General features: G+C 45.3%; 2 protein-coding genes across 23 annotated transcripts in view; one reads left to right on the top strand and one right to left on the bottom strand.

The window, feature by feature from the left end:
- Nucleotides 1-25,249, top strand: part of fancm (FA complementation group M) — a 93,575-nt gene that overhangs the window by 363 nt on the left and 67,963 nt on the right. For all 18 annotated transcript variants that reach the window (XR_014028839.1, XR_014028840.1, XR_014028841.1 and 15 more), the window contains exons 1-3: nt 1-557; nt 1,000-1,250; nt 2,053-2,211. The exon at nt 1-557 is cut by the window's left edge. Coding sequence is in view for 14 of the 18 variants with exons in the window: in XM_081347400.1 (XP_081203526.1) it covers nt 1-557; nt 1,000-1,250; nt 2,053-2,211 (967 nt within the window). In the remaining 4 variants the exon portion in view is untranslated. The remainder of the gene's footprint in view (nt 558-999; nt 1,251-2,052; nt 2,212-25,249) is intronic.
- soul3 (heme-binding protein soul3) lies at nt 1,697-24,147 on the bottom strand. 5 transcript variants are annotated; one of them, XR_014028843.1, is made up of 6 exons: nt 23,757-24,147; nt 18,301-18,395; nt 9,623-9,764; nt 9,372-9,555; nt 7,322-7,687; nt 1,756-2,205 (listed from the first exon to the last, which is right to left on the bottom strand). XR_014028843.1 is itself a non-coding variant. In XM_081347436.1 (5 exons), the coding sequence occupies exons 1-5, from the start codon at nt 23,950-23,952 to the stop codon at nt 2,193-2,195; spliced, it is 630 nt and encodes a 209-aa protein (XP_081203562.1). In that variant the 5' UTR covers nt 23,953-24,147; the 3' UTR covers nt 1,697-2,192. The 5 variants fall into 5 exon arrangements, 4 of the variants coding, with proteins under 4 accessions (XP_081203562.1, XP_081203561.1, XP_081203564.1 ...); XM_081347436.1 differs by lacking the exon at nt 7,322-7,687 and having other exon boundaries at nt 1,697-2,205; XM_081347435.1 differs by lacking the exon at nt 1,756-2,205 and having other exon boundaries at nt 3,770-7,687.

The raw sequence follows: 25,249 nt of genomic DNA, 5'->3' as shown, positions 1-25,249 counted from the left end.
GAGCAAAACTGCCTCAGACCGGAGGAAAACAACCGCAAACCGGAGCAAAAACACCTCAGAGCGAAGGAAAACCACCTCAGACCGGATTAAAACCACCTCAGACCATAGTAAAACCACTTTAAACCGGATTAAACCCTCGGAGCAGACAGACAGCAGGAGTCTGTGGGGTGAGACAGCAGCCGCTGCCGAAGATGATGATGATGATGATGATGTCATGCTCGTGGCCGTGTACGAGGCCGAGCGCGCGCTGGAGGCCGGTCCGGAACCGGGCTTCGACCCGTCGGCGGGCCGCATCTGGATCTACCCCACGAACCTCCCGGTCCGGCAGTACCAGCTGCAGATCTGCGAGGCGGCGCTGCTGAGGAACACGCTGGTCTGCCTCCCCACCGGCCTGGGCAAGACCTTCATCGCCGCCGTCATCATGTACAACTACTACCGCTGGTTCCCCGCGGGCAAGATCGTGTTCATGGCGCCCACCAAACCCCTGGTGGCCCAGCAGATCCAGGCCTGTCACGGGGTCATGGGGATCCCGCAGCAGCACATGGCCGAGCTCACAGGTCAGAGGTCACGACCCCCCCCAACATACAAATAATGAAGTACATCGAATGTAACTACAATAATGATCAAAAAACTTTACCTTTTACACTTTTAAGAATTAAAAAATTGTGTCATTCTCATTGATATTTTTTTATTGTTATTATTATGAACTTGCTCACAGGTCAGAGGTCACGACCCCCCAAAAAAACAAATTAAGTTAATCGAATGTAACTACAATAATAATCAAAAACTTTACCTTGGCTTTGATACTTTTAAGAATTATAAAATTATTGTGTCATTCTCATTAATATATTTTATTATTATTATGAACGTGTTCTCAAATTATTGAAATATTTATTCATTCGAGGCCGTAGATCACGACCGCCAGAGGTCAAGCAAAGGAGTCCCTAAAACTACGTATCTGTGTGTGTGTGTGTGTGTGTGTGTGTGTGTGTCCTGCAGGCTCCACCGCAGCGCAGCACAGGCGAGAGCTCTGGAGGTCGAGGCGTGTGTTCTTCCTCACTCCGCAGGTGATGGTGAACGACCTGTGCCGGAACACCTGTCCGGCGGCTCAGGTGAAGTGTGTGGTGATCGACGAGGCCCACAAGGCCACCGGGAACCACGCCTACTGTCAGGTGGTTCGTGAGCTGAGCAACCAATCGCAGCGCTTCCGTGTCCTAGCGCTCAGCGCCACACCTGGAGGAGACGTCAAGGTGAGCGCGGGATCATGGGAACCGGGAGGACTGACCAGGAGTCTCAGAATGTGATGAACTGAAAAAATGCTTAAATATGTAATTTCGCTGATCAGAGGAGTTTTAGGGGATACAGTGATGGACTACAGGAGACTTTAATAACACTCCGTGCAGATTCGGCAGCAGAGACACACGTGAAGCGTGAGGACGTTTGTGCAGTTATGCTAAAACTAGCGGTGTAACGATTCCCTCACGTCACGGTTCGACACGCATCCCCATACTGAACTCACCATACCACTGCGATACTCCAAGACATAGGATGAAAGATTAACACAAAATATACTGTTGATTAAAATGCTAAATTTGATTTTACACTGTGTGTGTAAATGAATATTCTTGGACTTGTTGCTGAAACCCAAAGCAGGACAACAGAGACTCCAGAATAACAATATTCATGATTCTGAAATACAGGATTATTGTAGATGAATATTCTAGATCTCTAGTGTTATCAGGACCCACACATATTCTCCCACTGCTTTATTATACATTATATTCAACATTCTATATAGTAGTTTAATGCAGTACTGACACTAAAACTCTGAAAACTTGAACTTTTTCTCACAGTAATTTTCATTTTGGGTGAACTATCCAGGATACATAGTGTTGCATTTTTGTATTGCGATATATTGTGACATGATACATTGTTACAGCCCTAACTCAGTATATGATATTTATACAGTGCTTCTCTTTTAGGCTCCTCCTCACTTACAAGGGGCTACAGACACAATGCATCATGGTTAATGAACGGTGTGTGTGTGTGCAGGCGGTGCAGCAGGTGATCTCGAACCTGCTGATCTCTCACATCGAGCTGCGCTCCGAGGACAGTCCCGATGTCCAGACACACGTGCATCAGCGCAGCCTGGAGAAGATCATCGTCCCGCTGGGAGAGTCGCTCACGGCCCATCAGACCCGGTACCTACAGGTGAGAGAGACACCCACGGGTGAGAGACACCTACAGTGTCTTTGCCTTTTCATCATGACTCGCTTGCTGTATTCCTCATTTGCAAGCTGCTTTGGAGAAAGGCTGCTAAATGTATGTAAATGAGACACTCATGCTCCGGCCTGCAGGTGTTCAGATCTGTATACCAGTAGAAAGTCCCCCTGTAGTCCATCATTTTATCTCTTATAACTCATCTTTAATCTCCAAGATGACATATTTAAAAGTTTTTTTTTTCTTCATGCCTTAAAATATCTTGACTGTAACTCGACACCCTTGCCTCATTTAGTATTTGCGGTTCTATGAATATGCAAATGAGCCCCACCTCCACTCACTCCCTCAGCTCAGAGATCCACTGGTTGACGATCACACGTTGATCTGATTGGTTACAAGGTAGTTTGTGACGTCAGAAACACCAGCGATTTCAAAGCGTGTTTTTGAGACTGTCTTTGGTTCACTGCAGTTTTAAGGAGGAAATACTCAGCAATGCTGTCGACTTATGAACTTACACATGCTTTGTCTTAAAGCATATTAAAAACACCACATAGACACATAAACAACATTAAACGCTGGATTTACTCCACAGGGGACTTTAAAGAAAGAAGGCTGGTTTGATGAAGTACGCTGAGAAACGGGTGTGTTGGTCCAGTGGTGCAGTCACTGGGGGTGCAGTGGCGGGCCTGAAGCTGTAGGTGGCGCTGTGGCTGTATTTGATATATCCTGACACCTAGACCTCAGTCAGGAGGATAGACACGTATTGAAATGTTTTGCAGATGAAAGTGAGCTGTGATGGACGACGACTCGCTGAGATCAGGGCTTTAAAAGAAGCTTTGAGTTCAGCTAAAAGTCCAGATGCAGCTGACATCACATTTCTTATTTGAGTTCATCTCCGTCTAAACCCGGACGCATGCGGGGAATGTGGGTGTGTAATGGAGAGTTCTGTCTGGAGCCTAACCCTAACCCTAACGGACGTCTGATGTGTGTGTGTTCAGCTAGTGCTCCCTCTGCTGGTGTCACATGACTCGTTTTCATGTCTTCAGTGAGCAGGACTCGACAGGAACATCTGCTGGGTTTATTCACATCTCACTGGAGCGCTGGAATGTTTCAGCTTCAGTTTGACCTCTGACCTCATTCAGCACTGCTGTATGCCACACCAGCCGAACCCCTCTGAGCTCATCATGAGAGTGAAGTAGCGCTGGTCTTCTCTCCTCTGTTGTGTTGTATATCCGAATGAAATGCTTCAGGAACAAGAGCAAATGTGGGCGGGGCTTGATTGTGTCTGTGGGGGATTGATTGGATGGTTGTGGTTTGCTATTGGCTGATCTCCTGTGAGTGACAGGTTGCCCCGCCCACATCATCAGAGATGTTATTCTGCTTCAAGATTATGAACACAATAATGATGTGCACACAGAAATCATTTAGAAGAGTCAATTATGATTTCATGGTGATTTTAATCTGTCACTTATTTGTTTGAGTGAGTTTTTTTCTTAGTCCAGAACTAGGGTTGTTTTTATTGTGTAAAGTGATGACGCTCGAGTCGTACTGAGATTCAATAATAGTTTATTGAGATCAGAACAGAAATATGAACAGAAGCATTCAGAAACACTGGCTGTAGTGTTTACACTGACGTGAACCCGACGAGCGCTGCGATTACAACACGATAAACACTGATGGCGAGAGAACGAGTCTCGCTCTGTTGGCAAGTGCTTGTGGAGCTCATTAACTTCATTCAAAGACACGTGTGTGTGTGTGTGTGTGTGTGTGTGTTTCATTCTGAAAACTCGTTCATTTTCTTGTTTGTTTGACATCTGCACTTAATGGAGGAATAACAGCGAAGGAAACATTAAAAAAATACTTAAAAATAGCACTATGACAATATAATATATATATATATATGTGTGTCTATTATATTGATTTGTCGACTACATGAGCATTGATTTATACAGCAGGACAGAGAGCGAGAGGTGTGAGTGTGTGTGTGTGTGTGTGTGTGTGTGTGTGTGAGTGTATGTGTGTGTTTGTGTGTGTGAGTGTGTGTGTGTTTGAGTGAGTGTATGTGTGTTAGTGGTGCACGATATATCGGCCGCTGATATAATATCGGCCGCTATGGTCATTTTTTTTACACATCGGTATCGTTCCGATGTCAAAATATGGCCGATGTGAACAGGCCGATATTTGACATGTGAAGATGAAATTGACGACTGGCGATCTTAGCAGTAGTGAACGCGCCTGAGAGAAATACACATTTCATACAGATGACATGAGCAGAGAACAGTCTGTTTTCTTTTGTTCTGTTTAAAAATAGACATTTAATGCTTTCTATGTCTCAGGTCTGTGAGGCAGGTTTCGGTTCATTTATGAGACGCGCTCAAATATTTTCTACTATATTTAGGCTGCTTCTTATTTATTAAATGACCAATTATAATATAATTAAACATTAAACATTGACCAAAATTAAGATATAATTAATACAAAACGAAATTAAATTTAAAGACAGGCTTTGTGCTGTCTGTTTGAGGTCTCTGTGAAAGTTTTAAAGCAGTCTTTTAGTGCCGCTTTCAGAGCGCTCGCGTCCGTAGCGGAGAACTGTCCCGTCTGTAACTGTTACCGCAGTCCAGTGCGACTTATGTTTTTTTCCTCTTCATGATACATTTTTGACTGATCGTTTTTTGACTCGTAGATATTTGAATATATTGCTTGATATTTGATACCCGTTCGAATTAGATTTTTCTCAAAAGTGACAGCACATGTGGACAGCGCGAGTGGATAAACAGGTGTTTATTTATTCATTCTCTCCTACCTAATTATGTTACATATTTATTTTGTATGAACACTAGCGCGGTCATTACTTATGGATTAAAAAGTAGGCTACCGCTGTATCAGTGCTGCGCGAGCTCTCTCTCACACAAACACGGACGCGCACAGAGAGAGAAGATAATTGTAAAATGAAAAATTGACGGGCTAAGTTTAAATTTTGTTCTTGCTTGTTTTTTTTCTGTCAAAATGTCAGAAAGCATTTTGTATTATCCATCCGTGTTTTTAAAATTCGTCAAATGACGGACGTTTTACTGTTAACACAGCCCATATGTCGAATTCGTCTTATAGCCTACTTGTTATTATTTTTAGAATAAGTGATTCGTTATGCTATTATTGGACTCCTGTCTATTCTTTGTCAACTGTTTTCTATAAATATGTTTGTATTGGCTAACATTTAGTCAGCTAATGCGTGTCCTGTTCAAAATGTGCAGTGTTCAAAGGCAAAGACAGCACGTCACAAGAAGCCCTTTTCCCTGTGGGATTTAGTATCATATTTGGTTATTGGAATAATAAATTAAGTAGCCTATCTTAATTGTAGTCAATGTTCCTGTTTTTTACTGTTTTCTAAGGGTTTCTTAATTTTAGACAAGTTGACCAGCACACATTGTATGCAATGCAATATAATGCATGTGTGTGTGACATATTTTGCACACAGGTAAAGGTGCCTAATATCAGTAATTTCTAAAGTAAAAAAAAAAAAAAAAGTGTTTTGGAAAATAGCTCTTTATTTGATAATCATTAAAATTTGTTTTCTATACAGAGATATCGACATCGGTAAATATCGGTATCGGCCATAACAGCAATATTAATATCGGTTATCGGTATCGGCCACAATTTTCACATCGGTGCATCACTAATGTGTGTGTTTGAATGAGTGAGTGTATGTGTGTGAGTATGTGTGTGTTTGTTTGAATGAGTGTGTGTATGTTTGAATGAGTGAGTGTAAAAGTGAGTGTGTGTGTTTGAATGAGTGTATGTGTGTGTGTGTTTGAATGAGTGTGTGTGTGTGAGTGTATGTGTGTGTTTGAATGAGTGTGAGTGTATGTGTGTGTTTGAATGAGTGTGTGTGTTAGGGCTGGGAAAAAAATCGATTTGATTTAAAAATCGAGTTGGTAGGGCAAATCGATTCATATTTTCAAAAAATCGATTTTTTAGATTTTTTTCCTCCCCCTCTTCAGTATAGCGTACAATACATACATTTTGCATTCGTCAAATCTTCCTTCAGGGTTTCCCTAACATGCTCCCTGGCGCAGCCCTCGATGCTTCACGACATCACGACAAAAAGACTAGCATATTTAATTTTTTAACGGTCCTCCACGGCGACGGCGCGCGAGGTAGAGACTGTGTGTGTTCGCGAGTGAGTGAGCGAGTGTGTGTGCGCGAGAGTGAGTGAGTGTGTAAGTGCGAGTGAGTGTGTGTGTGTGTGTGTGTGTGTGTATATGTGCGAGTGTGTGTGTGTGTAGGCTATATGTGCGAGTGAATGAGTGTGTGAGACGGCTCGCGATGACTGGTCGGAAAACAACGTGTATTCTGACATGTTTCTTGTCCACGACATGACAAGATTTTTAGGAGTCAAAATCATGTAATCTGACACAGTGACTATCGTAACAGACAAAAAAATCGTGTAATCTGAACCAGGCATAAGAGTTACCTGAGGATTTTTTGTTGATTTATTAGCTCAATCCAAATACAGAATAAATAATTTAGATGTTTAACAATCTTTGTTGCACGTGACTTTTCAGTTAGAGAAAGGGTTTGCCTTTGCAATTTTTGTTTATGTTGATGCACTTTTAAATACAATAAATATATATTTTTAAAATATATTTACAGTTCGCAGTTATTTTGTTTTAAATGGGGGGAAAAATCGAATCGAATCGTAAATCGAGTTTTTTATTAAAAAATCGCAGATTTTTTTAGGGGGAAAAATCGCCCAGCTCTAGTGAGTGTATGTGTGTGTTTGAATGTGTGTGTGTGTGTGTGTGTGTGTGTGTGTGTGAGTGAGAGTGTATGTGTGTGTTTGAAAGAGTGAGTGTGTGTGTGTGTGTGTGTGTGTGTGTGTGTGTGTGTGTGTGTGTGTGTGTGTGTGTTTGTTTGAATGAGTGTGTATGTGTGTGTCTGAGAGTGTATGTGTGTGTTTGAATGAGTGAGTGAGTGAGTGTTTGTGAGTTAATGTGAGTGTGTATGTGTGTGTTTGTGAGTGAGTGTTTGTGTGGTGTGAAAGTGTGTGTGTGTGTGTGTGTGTGTGTGTGTGCTCATAGCATACACATGATTGTCTTACATCAACAGCGTTCAGAGTGACTCGCTTCCAGTTGTGTGTGTAGTAGCTTATAATCAGTGTTGCGCATATAAATGAGCGCCTGCTCGTGTTCATCAGACGACAGCGAGGAGCAGTGCTCATAGGTAATCGGTAACTAGGACGTTGAACCTGTGGTGTGGTCTCTGAGAGGAGCAGAGGATTGTGGGTAGAGCAGCTCAAGGCCTCTCCAGGAACCAGATCTCATTGTGCCGATTGGCCGCCGCTGGGTTGGTGTATCCGGCCACGATGAAGGAGTCGTTAACGCAGTCGCCCGGAGACTCCAGAGCCTCGGCCAGGCTGCTGATCTCATTAATGATGGACAGCTCGTTAGTGGCGCCCGCGAAGGCCCTGAAACACACGCGTGTTGAGTCACATGACTTGCTTGTAGGGGTGCGACGGACCGCAGTTGTTCCGTACGGCCCAGCTGCCCCACGGTTCGGCACGTGATTCGCGGATTAGGTTCGTGTTAATCTCTGCTTGTAATTTGTCTATTTGTTCTTATTTTATTACTGACTGTTCACTTGTTTTTAATAATGTGTGAACTTTATCAGTTAGGCTAGTAGTTTTTGATGTGGTATCGAAGAACTTCAAGTGAACCCCCCTATATATATATATATATATATATATTAGGGATGGGCATTCGATTAAATTTTCTTAGTCGATCGTCGGGAGAATTAACGATCGACTATCGATTAATCATTAATATTTTTATATTGAAATTCATTATTTCTTCAACTTTTTTATAAATTAAAAATGCAATGAAAATACAAAAATACAGTTTGTTTGTCCTCGATGAGATCTTTATTACAAGAAGATCAACTTGTGGCAGTGAAACTGGACGTTCGGTAGACTTGAAGATATGCCCTGCGGTGCTCTAAAACAGCGGAACCTGCAGCTGCGAGCCGGCGTTCTTGAACAGAGACCCATGCATGGCCACTTCATCCGTTTTCTGTGATCGGATAGCTATCCGATCGTTAAAAACCAGGTGTAAATGCCCTCCGAAACGCATTCGAGGCGGATTTAAACCCGATCGCTCAAACCACTTCAGGAGGAGATCTGAGACGCATTCCAGACGAAACTGGACAAGAGTAAATGCATCTGGTTGTTGAAACTACATATGTAAATTTGACTTATCCCAAAAATGCTAAGAAATAAACATGTGAGAGCGTTTTATAGGCCTAGGCTATATGTCATGTTATAGCCAGATATGACGGCGTTAGTGGAACACGCATCACAGATGAGCATCTATTCATCAAGCCAACGTGCAAACTATCGCAAATCAAAGTGAAAGTCATTCATCAACACACAATCATCTTCATTAAAAGTAAAGAACCGAAATGATCTTACCAGGGCTGTTGCCACAATATTGTTGCAGTCTTTGATTTAGAAATTATCGCTGATGATCAATAAAATGCAGCTCATATCAGTTGCTTTCGGACGTGCAACAATTTAAATATGTAGCGCGGGAATTCAAGATCGGATTTATATCCGTTTTGCAAAAACACATTTATATGACCGGGTGTACATGGAATCGTTTTGATAAATCAGATAGCTATCCGATCTGAGAAAACGCATGAAGTTCCCATAGAACTTCTGCACCAGTCCACTGATTTCTGTTGAGAAAGATAAGCATGTTGACATGATCTGGGATCAGATGCGACCGCAACCTGGTGACAGCCAGTCAGCCGCTGAAAACACCCGCTCTGAGGGGAATGACGTTGCCGGGATCCACAGGTACCTCCGCGCTAAAATCAATTCCATTGCTTCAAGACTCACACTACGCAACGCAACCTGCATTAGATTAATCGATAACAAATAAACGTGATCGACGAAATTCTTAACGATCGATTATCGATCGTCGATTAATTATGCCCATCCCTAATATATATCTTTTTTTTTTTTTTTTTGCTAATCTGAAAAACATCCGATCCGCGGCTCAAAAAGCGCCCCTGATCCGAACCGTGAGTTGTGTGATCCGTCGCACCACTTGTTGTTGGAGTGCAGTGGAGATTGTTGAGTGGCTGCTTCACACCTGCTGTAGACGACAGTGTCGGGCCACTGCTCAATGGCGATCTCGGGGTCGTGGGGTCGCGGCGGGTCGCCCTGGTGCATCATGGGAAGGTAATACGCCACAGTGACGGCCCGGGACAGAGTCGTGTGCATCTCGTCGGTGCGGACCACCGTCACGATGGGTATGGTCATGCCCAGATAGCTCCCTGTGGAGGCAGACAGCGGAGCGTTAGGCTGTGGAGAGAGGGTTAGCTTGGGTCAGAGGTCACGCACCTGCTGTGTTCTGCTGGCAGATGAATCTCATGATCTTCATGAAGCCGTAGCAGATGCTCTGCTCATACGTGTCCTCGTGAACCGTGATGCAGGCCCAGTGCGCTTTCTCATAGCGCCGCTTCTCGTACACCACCTCCCCGCACTACAACACACACACCAGAGCATCAGGGCATCAGGGTCACAGCGGAACACAGGAAGAGGTTCGTCACTCGTGTCAGTGGGGATAGATGAGCACATGCACTTAAAGGGATAGGTCACCCTAAAATTACTATTCTCAAAATAGCAGAACAAAGACATTTTTACAGGTTTGGAACAACAGGAGAGAGTAAATTACAGAATTTTCACTTTTAGGTGAGCTATCCCAACTATCCCTTTGGTGCTTTTTGGGCATTTTTGACGAAACATTTTACATTATTTTTTTTATTTTTATTTTTTTTTATGTTTTACTTCATTGGAATGGTACGAAACTTGGTAAAGGTTTTGGCACTTTCTGTGTGAACACACAAACTCATGGACATGATTCGAACAGGATTAATGGTCCTGAATAAAATAGTCCCACTTGAGCTCCTCGTGTTAAAACTGAGCGCATTGGAAGTGAATGAGACGAGTTTCCTCTAGTGGAAGCGTTTGGTACTGCAGCCGAACACACTCTCACTGAAAGATCAGTTTTAGAACACAACTTGTTCAGATTTATGGCTTTGAATTTCACACAGTTTTAGAGTAAAACATGATTTTAAAAATGAATATTTCAGAATAACAGTATTTAAATTTTCAGGTCTATGCTCAAAAAGTGAATAAATGGATTTAAAATACAGCGTAAATATAATTTAGTACCATAAAATCCCCTAAAAATACAAAATATTAAAACAAAAAACATTATCGAACTAAAATTGAAATAAAAAATAATAATTTCAGTCATTTTTGACGGACACGCAAAGAGCACCAGAGGGTTAAGTCTATATTGTAGATGCATTTATGTTATGTAATAATTTGACATAGTCCTATTTGTCAAAAACTTCAATTGAATCAGTTTGAACCGTTCTCACATCTCACGTTCTGACGCTTGTGTGTTCGATATTGATTTGACATTTACATTTATGCATTTAGCGGACACTTTTATCCAAACTGACTTACATTGCATTCATGCATTTAAAGTAGTACATATTTCATCAATTCATGCATTCCCTGGCAATCAAACCCATGAGCTGCTGTACATTAGTGTTACAGTGATGTATTTGATCATAAAGAGTCAATTCTCTTCCCGAACACATTTAATAACTGATCCAGATGTGATTCGTGTTTCACCTTTTGGAGTATTTTCTTACAGAACTCATCAGTATCTGCAGAGGCAATAAACACGTTAAATAAGAACACACTTCTTATCTGACATTTGATACATTTCATAAATATTCACTTTTTCCACCCACTTGCATTTTTGCTTTAAGCTTCCGTTAGTTTCTGACCTGGATGGAAAGTGTCAATCAGTGAAAGTGGGTGGAGTTTAAGGTTTCAGTACCCAATCCATCTTCATCATCCTCATTCATGCAGGTGTGTTTGATCACATGTATTATTCATATTGGTTGTTTTCATCCACCTATTTTATTCACATTTTGGGATATAAAAAAAAACGTTTCGGTTACTCACGTAACCTCTGTTCTCTCTAGAAGAGGGAACGAGTATTGCGTAGTTGCTTACGCTACGGGAAAGCCTTTCTTTCTCGAGATACTGAAGCCAAAAATTATCCTTAATTTTTATAATCTTGTCAACGCAGTGCGGCAGCCTGCAGACCTAGGGCAAGCTTACTAGCGTGCCCATTGGCTGCCCTGCGGCAACTGCAGCAGCCTACCGCTGAGCCCTTGGCGTGACGTCACGACCAATGAGCGCGCTTGGCGCGCTTAATGCGTCACAGCCCGCGAAAAGGGGTGTGGCTTAGCGTATATAAACAGGGCTCGGAGGCTGCTTCTCTGGTTTCTGTCGCATGAAGCGAAATGAGCTCGTGGTGCGAGCACGGCGGGCTACGCAATACTCGTTCCCTCTTCTAGAGAGAACAGAGGTTACGTGAGTAACCGAAACGTTCTCTTACGAGAGGTTCTCTCGTATTGCGTAGTTGCTTACGCTACGGGAACGCCCTTGTCAACGCCGTGCGCGCCCAGCATCCACTGAATGAGTCCCAGGGAGAGCCCGGGGAACGTGATAGCAGAGAGCCGGGCGGCCCGAAGAGGGCTAGCGCCGTACATAAGCACACACTAGGGGGTTAGGAGCGGCACGGCCGGTCCGAACTGACAATTCCCTGCATAGTGCAGCTCAACCAGTAGAGCTAAATCACACAACGTAGCCCGCGCACAGATAGTGGGCTGGCATACGCGAGACTTAGACTGATAACACTTTCGCCTGCAAGGCGGGAACATCCAGGTTGTAAAACCTAACAAATGTGGAGGGGGAGGCCCAGCCTGCCGCTGCACAAATGTCATGAATGGGAATCCCGCTGGACCACGCCCACGACGAGGCCATGCCTCTGGTGGAGTGAGCTTGAATGCCCAATGGGCACTGCAGGTCTTTAGACGCATAAGCAGCAGCAATAGCGTCCACTATCCATCTGGACAGGCTGTGTTTCGAGGCGGCGAGACCCTTGGTGCGCCCGCCAAACGAAACAAAGAGCTGTTCCACCACTCGTTTGACTGAAGACAGTGCTATCAGAAAAACGGTTTTGAGCGTGAGGTATTTCATATCCACAGTTTCCAAGGGTTCGAAGGGATGCGCTTTCAGGGCCTCCAAGACCAGTGAAAGATCCCACATAGGAACCGAGGGGGGTCGCGGGGGGTTCATCCTCCTGGCTCCTCTAAGGAAGCGGATGACGAACTCGTTCCTTCCTAATGCGCGGCCCAGCTCTGAACAGAGAGCGCTGAAATGGCCGTGACATAGACTGTGAGCGTGGAGGGGGACCTGCCCGCGTCCAGTAACTCTTGAAGGAAACACAGTACTCGCGATACCCCACATGTCTGTGGATCGAGCCCCTTAGCAGTGCACCATCTGTTAAACACTGACCATTTCGACATGTAGAGCCGCCTCGTAGAGGGGGCTCTAGATTGTATGATCGTGTTCATGACCCCGTCTGGCAGATCAGCGTGTAATCGTTGAGGCTCCACGCATGCAGAGACAGCGCTCTGGATGGGGATGCCATATCGAGCCGCGGGCTTGAGAGAAAAGGTCTCTCTTCACCGGTATCGGCCAGGGGGCTGAGTCTGCCAGCTGTATTAGATCCGGGAACCAAGCTTGGTTCTCCCAGTATGGGGCTAAGAGGAGCACTGTGTGGCGCGCTTCCCTGATTCTCTTGATGACCTGAGGCAGCAGAGAGACCGGGGGAAAAGCATACAGCGGGCCGCTGGGCCGGGTCTGGGCCAGCGCGTCCTCGTTCTTCGAGAAGAACTCTGGGCAAAGAGCGTTGTCTTTTGACGCAAAAAGGTCGACTTTCGCTTTGCCGAAACGGCGCCACAGTGACTGGACTGTTTGGGGGTGTTGAGACCACTCCCCAGGGGGAACGCTGTCCCTGGACAGTCTGTCGGGGCCCTCGCTCAGGTGGCCAGGCACATGCGCGGCTCTCAGCGAGCGCAGAGAGTGCTGAGCCCACACGAGGAGGCGTTCCGCCAGGGTGCAGAGCGTCTGATCTGACACCGCCCTGGCGATTCACATAGGCCACTACCGATGTATTGTCCGTGCGGACTAGAACATGGTGACCGTGGAGGAATGGGAGGAAGTGTTTGAGAGCTTTCTCGACCGCGAGCATCTCTAGACAGTTTATGTGTAGGAGATTCTCCTGGTCTGACCAGCGGCCATAGACCGGTCTGCCTTCGAAGAGCGCTCCCCAATCTAGGTTGGAAGCGTCTGTCGAGACAACTTTCCGGTGTGAAATCACTCCCATAGTCACTCCTGTGTGATACCATTCGGCTGCCAGCCAGGGCTGCAGGGCTGAAAAGCAGCTCTGATTCACTCTGACTCGCAAGCCGCCGGCCGCCCAGGCTCGGTGGGGCACGCGCGCTTTCAGCCAGCGTTTAAGCGGGCGCATGCGCAGTAAGCCCAGCTGGAGCGCTGCTGCAGCTGAGGCAATATGCCCCAGGATACGCTGGAATGTCCTCAGCGGAACCCGGCTGCCTATTTGGAGGGATGCGGCGAGGAGGCGGATGCGGCGCGCGCGCTGCTCCGACAGTCTGGCCGTCATAGCCACCGAGTCCAGTTCTATTCCAAGAAGGAAATTGACTGAAGGGGCGATAGCGAGCTCTTGGTCAGTGACCGAGAGACCCAGATCCTCCAGATGGCTGAGAAGCGCTGTTCCGTGAGACACAAGTTCCGTCTCTGACAGCGCTAGAATAAGCCAATCGTCCAGATAATTCAGTATTCGCATTCCCTGTTTTCTCAGGGGAGCGAGAGCCGTGTCCATGCATTTCGTAATGTACGGGGTGCCAAAGACAGGCCGAAGGGCAGGATTGTGTACTGATATACTCGACCGTTGAAGGCGAATCTCAAGAATGGCCTGTGACGGGGAGTTATCTGGATCTGAAAATATGCGTCTTTTAGATCGAGAGAGATAAACCAGTCTCCTGGGCAAATCTGCGCGAGGATTTTTCTGGTTGTGATCATTTTGAACGGCCGTCTCATGAGGGCTTTGTTCAGATGTCTCAGATCTAAAATAGGTCTTAACGCTCCGTCCTTCTTGGGTACGAGGAAGTAGCGACTGTAAAGGCTCGACTCGCTTAGAGAAGGATGAACCTGTTCTATAGCCCTTTTGCGCAGTAGCTTCGCTATTTCGGCTTGAAGCAGGTGCGCAGCTTCTGAACTCACTTTCGTCTCCGTCTGTGCTAGAAAGCGCGGAGGGCGACGAGCGAATTGAAGCGAATAGCCGTGTTTTATAGTACTCAGCACCCATTCTGACGCGCCCTGAATAGCTTCCCATGCTTCCGCATGCATAGCTAGGGGTCGAATGGTCTCTGGGTTCAGATCGCCGCGCTGCGCGGGATTGGGGAACCTGTATCAGAGAGGATGGAGCGGCGTGCGCGCCGCTGGTGCTCGAACACGGGGGCTGGTAAACAGTATTGGCCGGCTGTACAGCGTTCGGTAGCTCGGTCCCAGAGGATGGAGCGCGATTTGCTGACAAACACCCCTGGCGCGAAAGCGGCGTGGGGATTGTAATGTCTAAAAGTGAGTGCGCGTGCACCTGAGCGGGCGCAGAGTTTACACTTATGACACGGCCAGAGTTTGGGAGCTTAGAGGGTGTGCGACCCGAGGTAACTGAATGGCAGAGCGAGCAGCGGGTAGGTGTGAGCACAAAGTTGTGGGCACATTTACTACACTTAGTACTCGAGCGGCTTGTGTCCGCTTTATGAGAGAGCGCTCTATGCGCGTTACCATGGGGACCATGTTTGTGTGAAGCAGTGAGCACATGGGAGTGGGCACATTTTCTACACTTATAACACCCTCGGCTTGAGCCGCTGTTGCCCGGGGTAACCGAGTGGCAGAGCGAGTTACAGGTAGATGTGAGCACAGAGTTGTGGGCACATTTACTACACTTATTACTCGAGCGGCGTGTGACCGCTTAATGAGAGAGCGCTCTGAACGCGTTACCATGGGGACCGTGTTTGTGTGTAGCAGTGAGCACATGGGAGTGGGCACATTTTCTACACTTGTAACACCATCGGCGTTATAGAGCAAATGCTTTGATGGCTCATATGTTTAGACGCTCATAAATACTCAAGCACCATCCTGTGAGATGCGGGTTCGCTTTCTGTATGTAAGAAAGCTGGCCGCGAGCTCGGAGAAGACAGCAGAAAAAATATTTTCTGCCGCCAGAGCCGGATTTGAACACGGTTCTCCAGTGCAGAAGCGTAAAATTCTGCCACTGAGCCACAGGGGCACACATGAGCTTCCAGTTGGTGCGAGCATATGACCGAGCGTCGTGTTTCGGCGTTTGTTTGCAGGCGCGCGTGTATTAAAACAGGCCCGTTTACTGCAGCATTAGTATTTCCAGCCGCCTAACTTAGAGGGGACTGAGAAATATGTATCCCGTGAGATGCGGGTTTGCTTTCTGTATGTAAGAAAGCTGGCCGCGAGCTCGGAGAAGACAGCAGAAAAAAGTTTTTTCTGCTGCCAGAGCCGGATTCGAACACGGGTCTCTGGTGCGGAAGCCTAATGTTCTGCCACTGAGCCACAGGGGCACACATGAGCTTCCGGTCAGTGCGAGCATATGACCGAGCGTCGTGTTTCGTTTCGGCGTTTGTTTGCAGGCGCGCGTGTATTAAAACAGGCCCGTTTACTGCAGTATTAGTATTTCCAGCCGCCTGAACTTAGAGGGGACTGAGAAATATGTATCCCGTGAGATGCGGGTTTGCTTTCTGTATGTAAGAAAGCTGGCCGCGAGCTCGAGAGAAGCAAGCAGAAAAAAGTTTTTCTGCTGCCAGAGCCGGATTCGAACACGGGTCTCTGGTGCGGAAGTCTAATGTTCTGCCACTGAGCCACAGGGGCACACATGAGCTTCCAGTCAGTGCGAGCATATGACCGAGCGTTTGTTTGCAGGCGCGCGTGTATTACAACAGGCTCGTTTACTGCAATAATAGTATTTCCAGCCGCCTGAACTTAGAGGGGACTGAGAAATATGCGAGGATTGGAGGAAGTCCGGCCTAAGCGGGACGAAAACACTCTCTCTTCCTCCTTTCGCCGGTGCTCGTGACGTCCGCTCTGATATCCCTTGAGAACGGCGCAGTTGCGCGGCTCGAACAAAGGGAGAGAGAGCGGGAAGATGTCATTATGTGCTGTGACATCGTTTGTTTGCAGGCGTGCGTGTATAACAGGCTCGTTTACTGCAATATAGATATTTCTAGTCGCCTGAGCTAGGAGGGGACTGAGAAATGTGTGAGAAACGGAGGTGGCCGGAGAGTGACGCGCGCGACCGAGACGCGGGGTAGCTTTCTTATAACGTAAAGGAAGCCAGCCCGTGACCGTCTACTTCTGACATCCCTTGTGAGCGGCGCCTTGCGCGGCTCGAACAGAGGGGGAGAGGGCGTGCGTCATCCGGGGGGGGTAGCTTCCTTGTAACGTAAAGGAAGCTATAGCCCGTGACCGTCCGTTCTGACATCCCTTGTGAGCGGCGCCGTATGCGCGGCTTGACAGAGGGGAGTAACCTGCTGGTCTGCTTCATCCCCTGAGGCGACGGCAGTGCGGGCAGAGGCCGGCCGCTGCGCGTCGGTGAAGGGCGGGGGAGAAGGAGAGAGCGAGGCTCGCGGGAGGGGCTCCGGCGAGCGCTCAGCTATAACCACCGGCTCGGAAGGCCTTGAGAGCGGCGTTTTTTTCTTACGCGGCCCGGAAGAGGCAGCCGGAGAAGGTGGAGGATCGTGAAACATGGCGAGTCGAGCCCGCAGGGTCGACATCGGCAAGTCCTCACACTGTTCGCAGCCGCCCGTGAAGGGCGCGGGCTGCGTGGTCGAAACCCAGGCAGAGAGCGCAGATTACGTGGCGGTCTCCGTCGCTGAGCGCGGCTCTGCACGAGCCACAGGATGAGCGAGGCATTTGCAACAACGCCTCGCGCTCTTTTAGATGCAAAGTGTGTCGCGGGGCGAACACACAAACACATACAACACAGAGCAGTAAAAGGATATATTCGCCGGATAGCGAAGCAGGCAGGGAAAGCTGAAGGCGGCGAAGGCGGCCGGCGTCCTCAGGCTGAGATCCTCGGCGTGCTGGTCGCTTGATTCGACGGCGGCTTCCTCAGAGAGCAGCGATGCGTAGAGCTTCGCTGAAAAGACAGAAATCAGAGAAGCAGCCTCCGAGCCCTGTTTATATACGCTAAGCCACACCCCTTTTCGCGGGCTGTGACGCATTAAGCGCGCCAAGCGTGCTCATTGGTCGTGACGTCACGCCAAGGGCTCAGCGGTAGGCTGCTGCAGTTGCCGCAGGGCAGCCAATGGGCACGCTAGTAAGCTTGCCCTAGGTCTGCAGGCTGCCGCACTGCGTTGACAAGATTATAAAAATTAAGGATAATTTTTGGCTTCAGTATCTCGAGAAAGAAAGGCTTTCCCGTAGCGTAAGCAACTACGCAATACGAGAGAACCTCTCGTAAGAGAACTGTGATTGGATAACTGGAGTGACCAGTGGACCAATGGCAGCGTCTCTAATGCTGGTTTGGTGTTTCTGAAAGTGTGTGATCAGAATGATTTGGTGTAACTCTCTCCAGAAGCGTCTCACACACACGAGTGTGTTCCCGAACGCCAGCATCCGAACGCTAGAGAACACGACAGCGGTTACTGTGTTCGCCTGACGCTCGAGACACACTCGCTCATGATGGAGGAGAAACAGCGCGACTGCAGAAACTTACACTTTTATTACTGATATTTTCACAGGAAGTGATGATGATGTTCTCTTGAACACATGAGATGGAAAAACTGCGTTATACATAAATGTGTTATGCCATATTCCAGTTTTGGCATAAGTTAAATTCACAACTTTGGGAGCAAACCGCTCTCGATTCTGTGATCTGATGTTTGTGTCCGTATCATTGATGGTGATGATGTCATCGCTGGTCTAGTGTCATGGTATCACGTGACGTTACACATCTGCTCATTTCACAGATGTCACTGTTTACAGTTGTTTCTCTGAGGTTTTTGAGCACAGTGTTTTTCTTCTGCGGTACGTACCTTCTCCTTGCGTGTGAGGAGTGTGTAAGGAACCTGCTCCCGTGTGTGTGTGCCGTCGTTATTGCTGGTGATCTGCTGGATGGGTTCGGCCATGTCTGTGAATCGAGGAGCAGATGGACATTATGTTTGTGTACTCAAGCGACAGTTTGATAAGCAAGTAAATCGAGTTTTCAAATCTAGTTTATAAATGTTTCTTGATCCTCATATTAGAGTGATTTCTGAAGGATCATGTGACACTGAAGACTGGAGTAATGATGCTGAACATTCAGCTTTGATCACAGGAATAAATTACACTTTACTATATATTCACATAGAGAACAGATGATTTACATTATAATAATATTTCACTGTATTACTGTATTTATCCTTTAGTGTTGCTGAAAGGGCACAGTGTGTATCAGGCGTTAGTGTTTGAGCAGCTCGTCTGAACAGCGGGACACTAATGAGCAGCGACAGCAAACACTTCAGTGCACTTCACTAACCCCGCTAGATTTATTTATCATGATGTGAACAGATGAGGTGTGTGTGTGTGTGTGTGTGTGTGTGTGTGTGTGTGTGTGTGTGTGTGTGTGTGTAAAACACTTATCAGTATCCCTGCACTATAAAGCTTGACTTTAGGCAAGGCACTTTTATTTCTAGAGCACATTTAAAACAGCCACTGCTGACCACACTGCTGTACAATCACGCCAGACAACTAAACACACAAACACACACACATTCATAAAATTACATTGAACCAAAAGCCAGAGAGAAAAAATAAGTCTTTAGTGAGGATTTAAAGCTTTCAACATTGGAAGACGGCCTTAAGTGATCCGGCAAATCATCCCACAGACGTGGAGCGGGAACAGGAGAGGCACGATCACCCTTTAACCGCATCAGCCTGTCTGAAGGCCGTAAGGGCCGAGAGCGTTTCCGGTGGAGAAGATCTGTGGTGTAGTGAGGAGTCTGGCCATTTAACCCCTTATACACACACAACACCACCCTAACTTAACACGGTTCTCGACCAGCAACCAATGAAGCGAAGCCAGAACAGGCCAAATGTGTTCCCTCTTTCTGGTTCCCGTAAGAAGCCGGCAGCGTTTTGTGCAGGTTGTAGGCGGGATAAGGAGGACTTAGCCACACCAAGGTACAGTGAGTTAGAAATAATCCAGCCTGGAGGAAATCACTGCATAAATCACTGTCTTTCAATCACGCTTTCAATTTCGCAATGGATCTGAGATGATAAAAGCTCCTCTTCACCACTGAACTGATTTGTTAGTCGAATTTAAGGCCGTTATCAAAAATCAATCCCAATTTTTGGCATGAGAATTCCTCAGGTGGACTCAGGTGGTTATTTATCTGTATAGAAGCTGGTGGTCCAAAAACTACAATTTCAGTTTTAGAGTCATTCAATGTTAGGTTAGCATCTTCCCTCCTCGAGACAGTTCAACACAGAGTATGTCACAACTGACCGTTCACAAAGACCCGCCCCCTTTAGTTACTGTTGCTATGTCCGACAAGCCACGCCTCTCCCACACAGTGAACAACACAACCGCGGAGCAGAGCGGACACTGACACCGCGCTGAGACGGGGCAGACCAGGGCACTCAAAGTCTCACCTTTCAAATTGGGTCATTTTTTTAAAGAAATTTAAACGATAAATAGCGTTCTGTGTCTCTTTAATGTGTCTGACAGATCGCCTCAGTTAAAGCCGCTCGTGAACCGATCATCTCTTCCTTCTAGTTCATTTATACTATAGCATCAAATAAACATGAATGAACATCAGAAGGAATGCTGTTTTAACCGCGGAAAGACGTCAGTACACTCCGGTTTTCACGTTCAAATCCTCCAACTACTAACTCTCCTGACTGCGGATGGCGGATTTTGATTGGTCAGATCGCCTGTCAATCAAACTACCTGGGTGTCATCTGCATAAAAATGGCATGGAATGTTGTGCTTTCGGAAAAATCAAGCCTGAAGGGAGCAAATGCAGCGAAAACAACAGCGGGCCCCAAATAGACCCCTGAGGTACACAACTAGTTAGGAGTTTGTGAGTGCCAAGACCCTCAGATCTACAGCTCTGACGGGAGAATCTGCTGTGAATAAACCAGAAGCTCTGAGTCTTCATACTTCATTCACAAGTGTTTATTAGCGCCGATACTGACTAATCCTCTAAATGTGGTTGTTCGATCTAGTCTCAAATATAACCACAATAATTCTGCAGTTTCAAAAAAACAAAGACAGTCGAAAGTCTTCCTTTGTACGAATTTAAGGTATGTTTAATCGGTGTGCATTATTTTATAATCATATAAATGTTGATTTTCACAGTGATTTTCATATGGGCCCATTTTATTATATCTTAATATATTATATATGATTCCTGGAAGAAATAACGTATTAGGCTTACACTGCAGGAGACATAAAATCAAATTAAATCGTCAATCTCAATTATTTGTATGATGATTAATCATCAGCGCAAAATTCATGACTAATTCATCTCTAGGTCAGTGCTAATTTATAAATATAATATTCATAATAACATTCCTGTTGCTTCATAATGTATTAGTATGTGTAGAAATGAACATTAACCTAGATTAATAAATGTTTATTAGTTTTATTGTGCTATTACTGCATTATTACGGAGTTAGGCTACACCTTATTGTGTTATGACTGAGTTATGACTGAGTTAGTATCTTTTCTAATCTCTGCCATCATTAGGTCAGAACTGTGTTGGAAACTGCAGGAACACGTGACAGAGCGATCGATGCTGTCTTCTGTTTGAACTGGACCAGTGAGTCTCTTACTGTAATATCAGGTCTGCTCTTCACGTGTACCGCGGTATAAAGCGCTTTACTGGACTGGATTTAGAAAGGCCTGGTCTGGATAATCTCTGCGATCTCGGCACACAAACACGCATCACCTGATTACACGTCAAACACAAACCCTTCACAAAGCCCTGAGTGTTCAGCAGGACGCTCATGATGAAGTGAAGTATAATGTGCTTTATAAACTCTCTGTGTCTGATATGGAGAACAGAGTCCTGTGATAATCTGCTGAAGTGGGTCAGGGCGGCCCGCCTGCAGCCCCAGTGAATCATGGGAAATCCTCCCTGCCTCAGTGATAGTCACGCAAATCTGCTGGATTCATTTGAGGAAGAGCTCAGATCATGTCACACACAACAGTGTTTTCATGCACTGCTCCGTTTCCGTGTGTCTCTTCATGACTAGACTAGCGGAGAGAAAACTAGTGTTGGTTTGATCTATTAGCGTCTGTAGATTTCAGTCTTTAAAGGCGGTGAGTCTGAGTCATAAATCTCCACTTCAACCGCTTCACACTTTTATTCCTATCTATATTCTGAAGGTTTGTTCATATATCATTCCCTTGATTTACACATTTAACTTCTAAAACATGGTGGAAATGTATGTGTTTTCTATCTGTCGACAGTATTCTCTGATTTATGGAGTGATAAAAAGGGAAAACTCTGTGAAAACAAAATGTCAACAAAATCAAACAAGAATTATGAGCTTGGCTTCATCCAATGTTCACATTTCTGTTCTGGAAATTAGAGCTAATAGTCGGCGAGAAGAGGCTTTGTTGACCAAGATTTTATTAGTCGGTTATGCCAAGTTCACACTGCACGATTCTAGCCCAGATTTGTGCGAAATCGCTGACAAATGCCCGAAATCAGAGGCAAATCTGGACCTGAATATCTGGAAATGAGTTCTGACTGAAACTTACATCGGCGATGACCTACAGCCAATGAGAGGGCGAGATACAGGGCAGTGCGAAGTTATTAGTTGTAGACCAGAATAAGATATTTACAATTATATCAAACAGAAATAAAGCAGAAACATTTGCTTGACCAGCCGCACATAAATGTATTTATTTATTAATCTCCAACTCTCTCCCTGCGTCTCCCCAACCATCTTTTTCTTTCTCCTTTCCGCTGTGAATCAGTGCACAGACCATTCAACAGTTCTCACGCACGCGTTTGCGATGAGCAAGATCTGCGCAGGACCCGCGGTGATCAACGCGACATCATTCATCAACCTCAAATATGGCTTATCATTTGAAACTAGTCGTAGGAACTCTGCATGGCCGCTCGCTATAAGGTTAACCTAGATAAATGTACGCTATTGTTAAACGCATGTCCAAGTGTAAACTCGCAATAATAGCCAAACGTTGTGCTTTTGTAAAATAAAGCAAATGTAGCGCGTCACAAAGATGAGCCGAAACTCAGTGTATACTTGCCTTGCAGTCCTGAGAAATATATAGAAAGCTTGAAATGACTACTTTTAAATGAACCAGTTCGAAGCGAAAACAAATCTTTGCAGCCGACACACGGACTCAGAAACGCTAATTAATTAATAAACCATTAAAACGTCTCCTTGCTATTTGTTCCGACACATTCGTAATCATTACTATTGCCAGTGCTTGAGCACGGAATAGGCTATTCCACCCCTAGTATATATTTACGTAATTAAATTAACATGTGATTAGTCAACTAATGGCGTACATGAACGACTGCTAGTCGACTAGAAACCGTTTTAGTCAGGGCAGCCCTATGCAAATTAGTATTTAATTAGATAATTTGCTTATTTAAACAGCATTTTCAGGGTAAACTTGTAACACACAATAATTGTCTTAATGTACTGTGATTAATCAACTAGGGAAGTGTGGTGATGTTTGTGAATAGTATAAGTATGGTGATGTGATGTCTGTCTCTTTAAATGCTCAGGATCGATTCTGATTGGCTGTCAGTGTTTGTATCGTTCATCAACTGAAAGTGGAGAACGTTATAGTTGTGTTGTGAACTCTGCTGTTCTCATAGAATTATTACAACTTTATAGCTATTGTTGGCGTGCTTGGTGTGAACATTTTTCCTCAAGAATTGTAAGATATAAACTGACAATTGCCTTTGTTATTATTTGTATTATTCCATGGCGGAAACAAGCTTCCATACAAGTTTCGAGTTTGGTTTGTGTGTATCGCAGCATTAAACCAGCAGCGGCTGAGCGATGTGCTTTACAACATCGGGTACGATAAATACAAGCGAAAGCTAGACAACTAATTTCACAAATAAAATCAGAGACAATTTTCAAACTAAATGGTAAAAGAAAAATAGAAGTCAACTAGAAAAATAATCATCAAAGAACATTAAAAGCATTGGGAAATTGGTTTTGTGAGATATAAATTGATAATTGCCTTGATTTTTATTATTTTATTAAGTTAATCCGTGGCGGAAACAAGCTTCCATACAACAGCTGTTGTTCGCAGTTCTGCTCTGCTAAATGCGTCGAGGAGTGTTTTATCAGTTTTATTTACACTTTACAGCGTGCGTGTGTGTGTGTGTGAGCTCCCTATCTAGGCTAGACCGCTTCAGTCGCGCTGCTGAGGGGAATGACCGTTAAACAGGCGCGAATCGCTCCTCCGTGTAGTTCGTTCACTCGCTGTGTGTGTGTGTGTGTGTGTGTGTACCTGTGGGCACCTCCACCTGGTGTCCTCGCGCCACATCTCTCCAGTAGCGCAGGAGTCTCCCCTGGTCCTCCCGGTCGTCCTGCTCCTCCTCGGGACTGTCTGACAGCTGATCCTCCGACATGGACTCCAGGTCCTCCAGCGTGATCATATCCTCCCCACCGCCGCCTCCGTTCATCCGACACCCGCCGCGATCCATCGCCAGACCAGTCGATAACGAGCCCGCGCGATCGTGTTCAGAAGCGCCCTCACACACTCTTCACCTGCGGTCGGTCACACGGATTTCACCGTCATGTCCGTGTACCGGAGCACAGGATATTTAACGTTAGTCGCTAATCTCGCGTTATTAAAGGCGCTCAGTTCGTACGTGTTGTTTTGCAGGCGCGAGAGTCGTGACGTTTTTAAGGGCGGGCTGACTCGTGTTCACGTGACCGCAGAAGCCCCGCCCCTTCACGCAGGATCATATACATTCATCACTCACAGCGCTCATATCTGAGCATATAACTGTCATAACGACAATTAAAGATTATATGTATCTAAAATAAGGATCTTAATGTGTGTTGGTAGTATGACAGAGCAACAGTCACCGATGGATAGATTCTGTAATGCCTACAAATGCTTTAATGGGCCTTGATTTAAGTGTACTTTACTTTATGGAATCCCTTTTCCGCCACAAACATTCTGCTCTGGTTAATCTTACTTGTGATATTAAAAGTCATAATTATGACAAAAACTAAAAATTATGACATAAGTTATAATTGACATACTAAGTCGATTATGAGATTTAAAAAGTCGAAATTGAAGTAGTAATAACTTTGTCATAATTTCGACTTCTGTGATAATTATAATTTACAAAAACATGATTTTTTTCCCCTATAAGGTGGAAATGGGCTTCCATTGCATTAATGTCCTGATTTTGAGAGATATAGAATAGAATAGAATAGAATAGAATAGAATAGAATAGAATAGAATAAATCTTTATTGTCCACCAGGGTGGACATTTTTCTTTGGCTCACCAAACATGTAAAACAGATAAACATACAGACAACATCTCAAACATAATAAAAGAAAGATAAAAAAGATACAATGAAAAATATTACAATGAAAATAAATATACATGAAGATAACTACCCATTTGTTGTTGTCACTTGGTTTGGTTAAGAATACTAATGGCATTTGGGATAAAAGATTTTTTTTAAATACTTTAAGCCAGAGGCACTCTGAAGCTTGAAAATAAGAAGCTCTTATTTAGTGTGTGTGTGTGTGTGTGTGTGTGTGTGTGTGTGTGTGTGTGTGTGTGTTATATAGGCTTCATTCACTATCTAATATAATGTATTAGGCCTTGAACTGCTGCTTGAGTTTGTCTGGTTTGAATAGAGATTTTCAGCTGAAAGTTCAGGATTATTCCAAATCTGGATCACAGCTTTAGCCTGGAATGAGACATGAAAACACTTTATACGCAACAACACATCAAAATGAGCAGAAATATGATCCGA

This window comes from Scardinius erythrophthalmus (assembly GCF_964197995.2).
Source record: "Scardinius erythrophthalmus genome assembly, chromosome: 19".
Classification (NCBI taxonomy): domain Eukaryota; kingdom Metazoa; phylum Chordata; class Actinopteri; order Cypriniformes; family Leuciscidae; genus Scardinius; species Scardinius erythrophthalmus.
The sequence above is the reverse complement of the archived record's forward strand: the minus strand, read 5'-3'. Positions and strand labels throughout refer to the sequence as shown.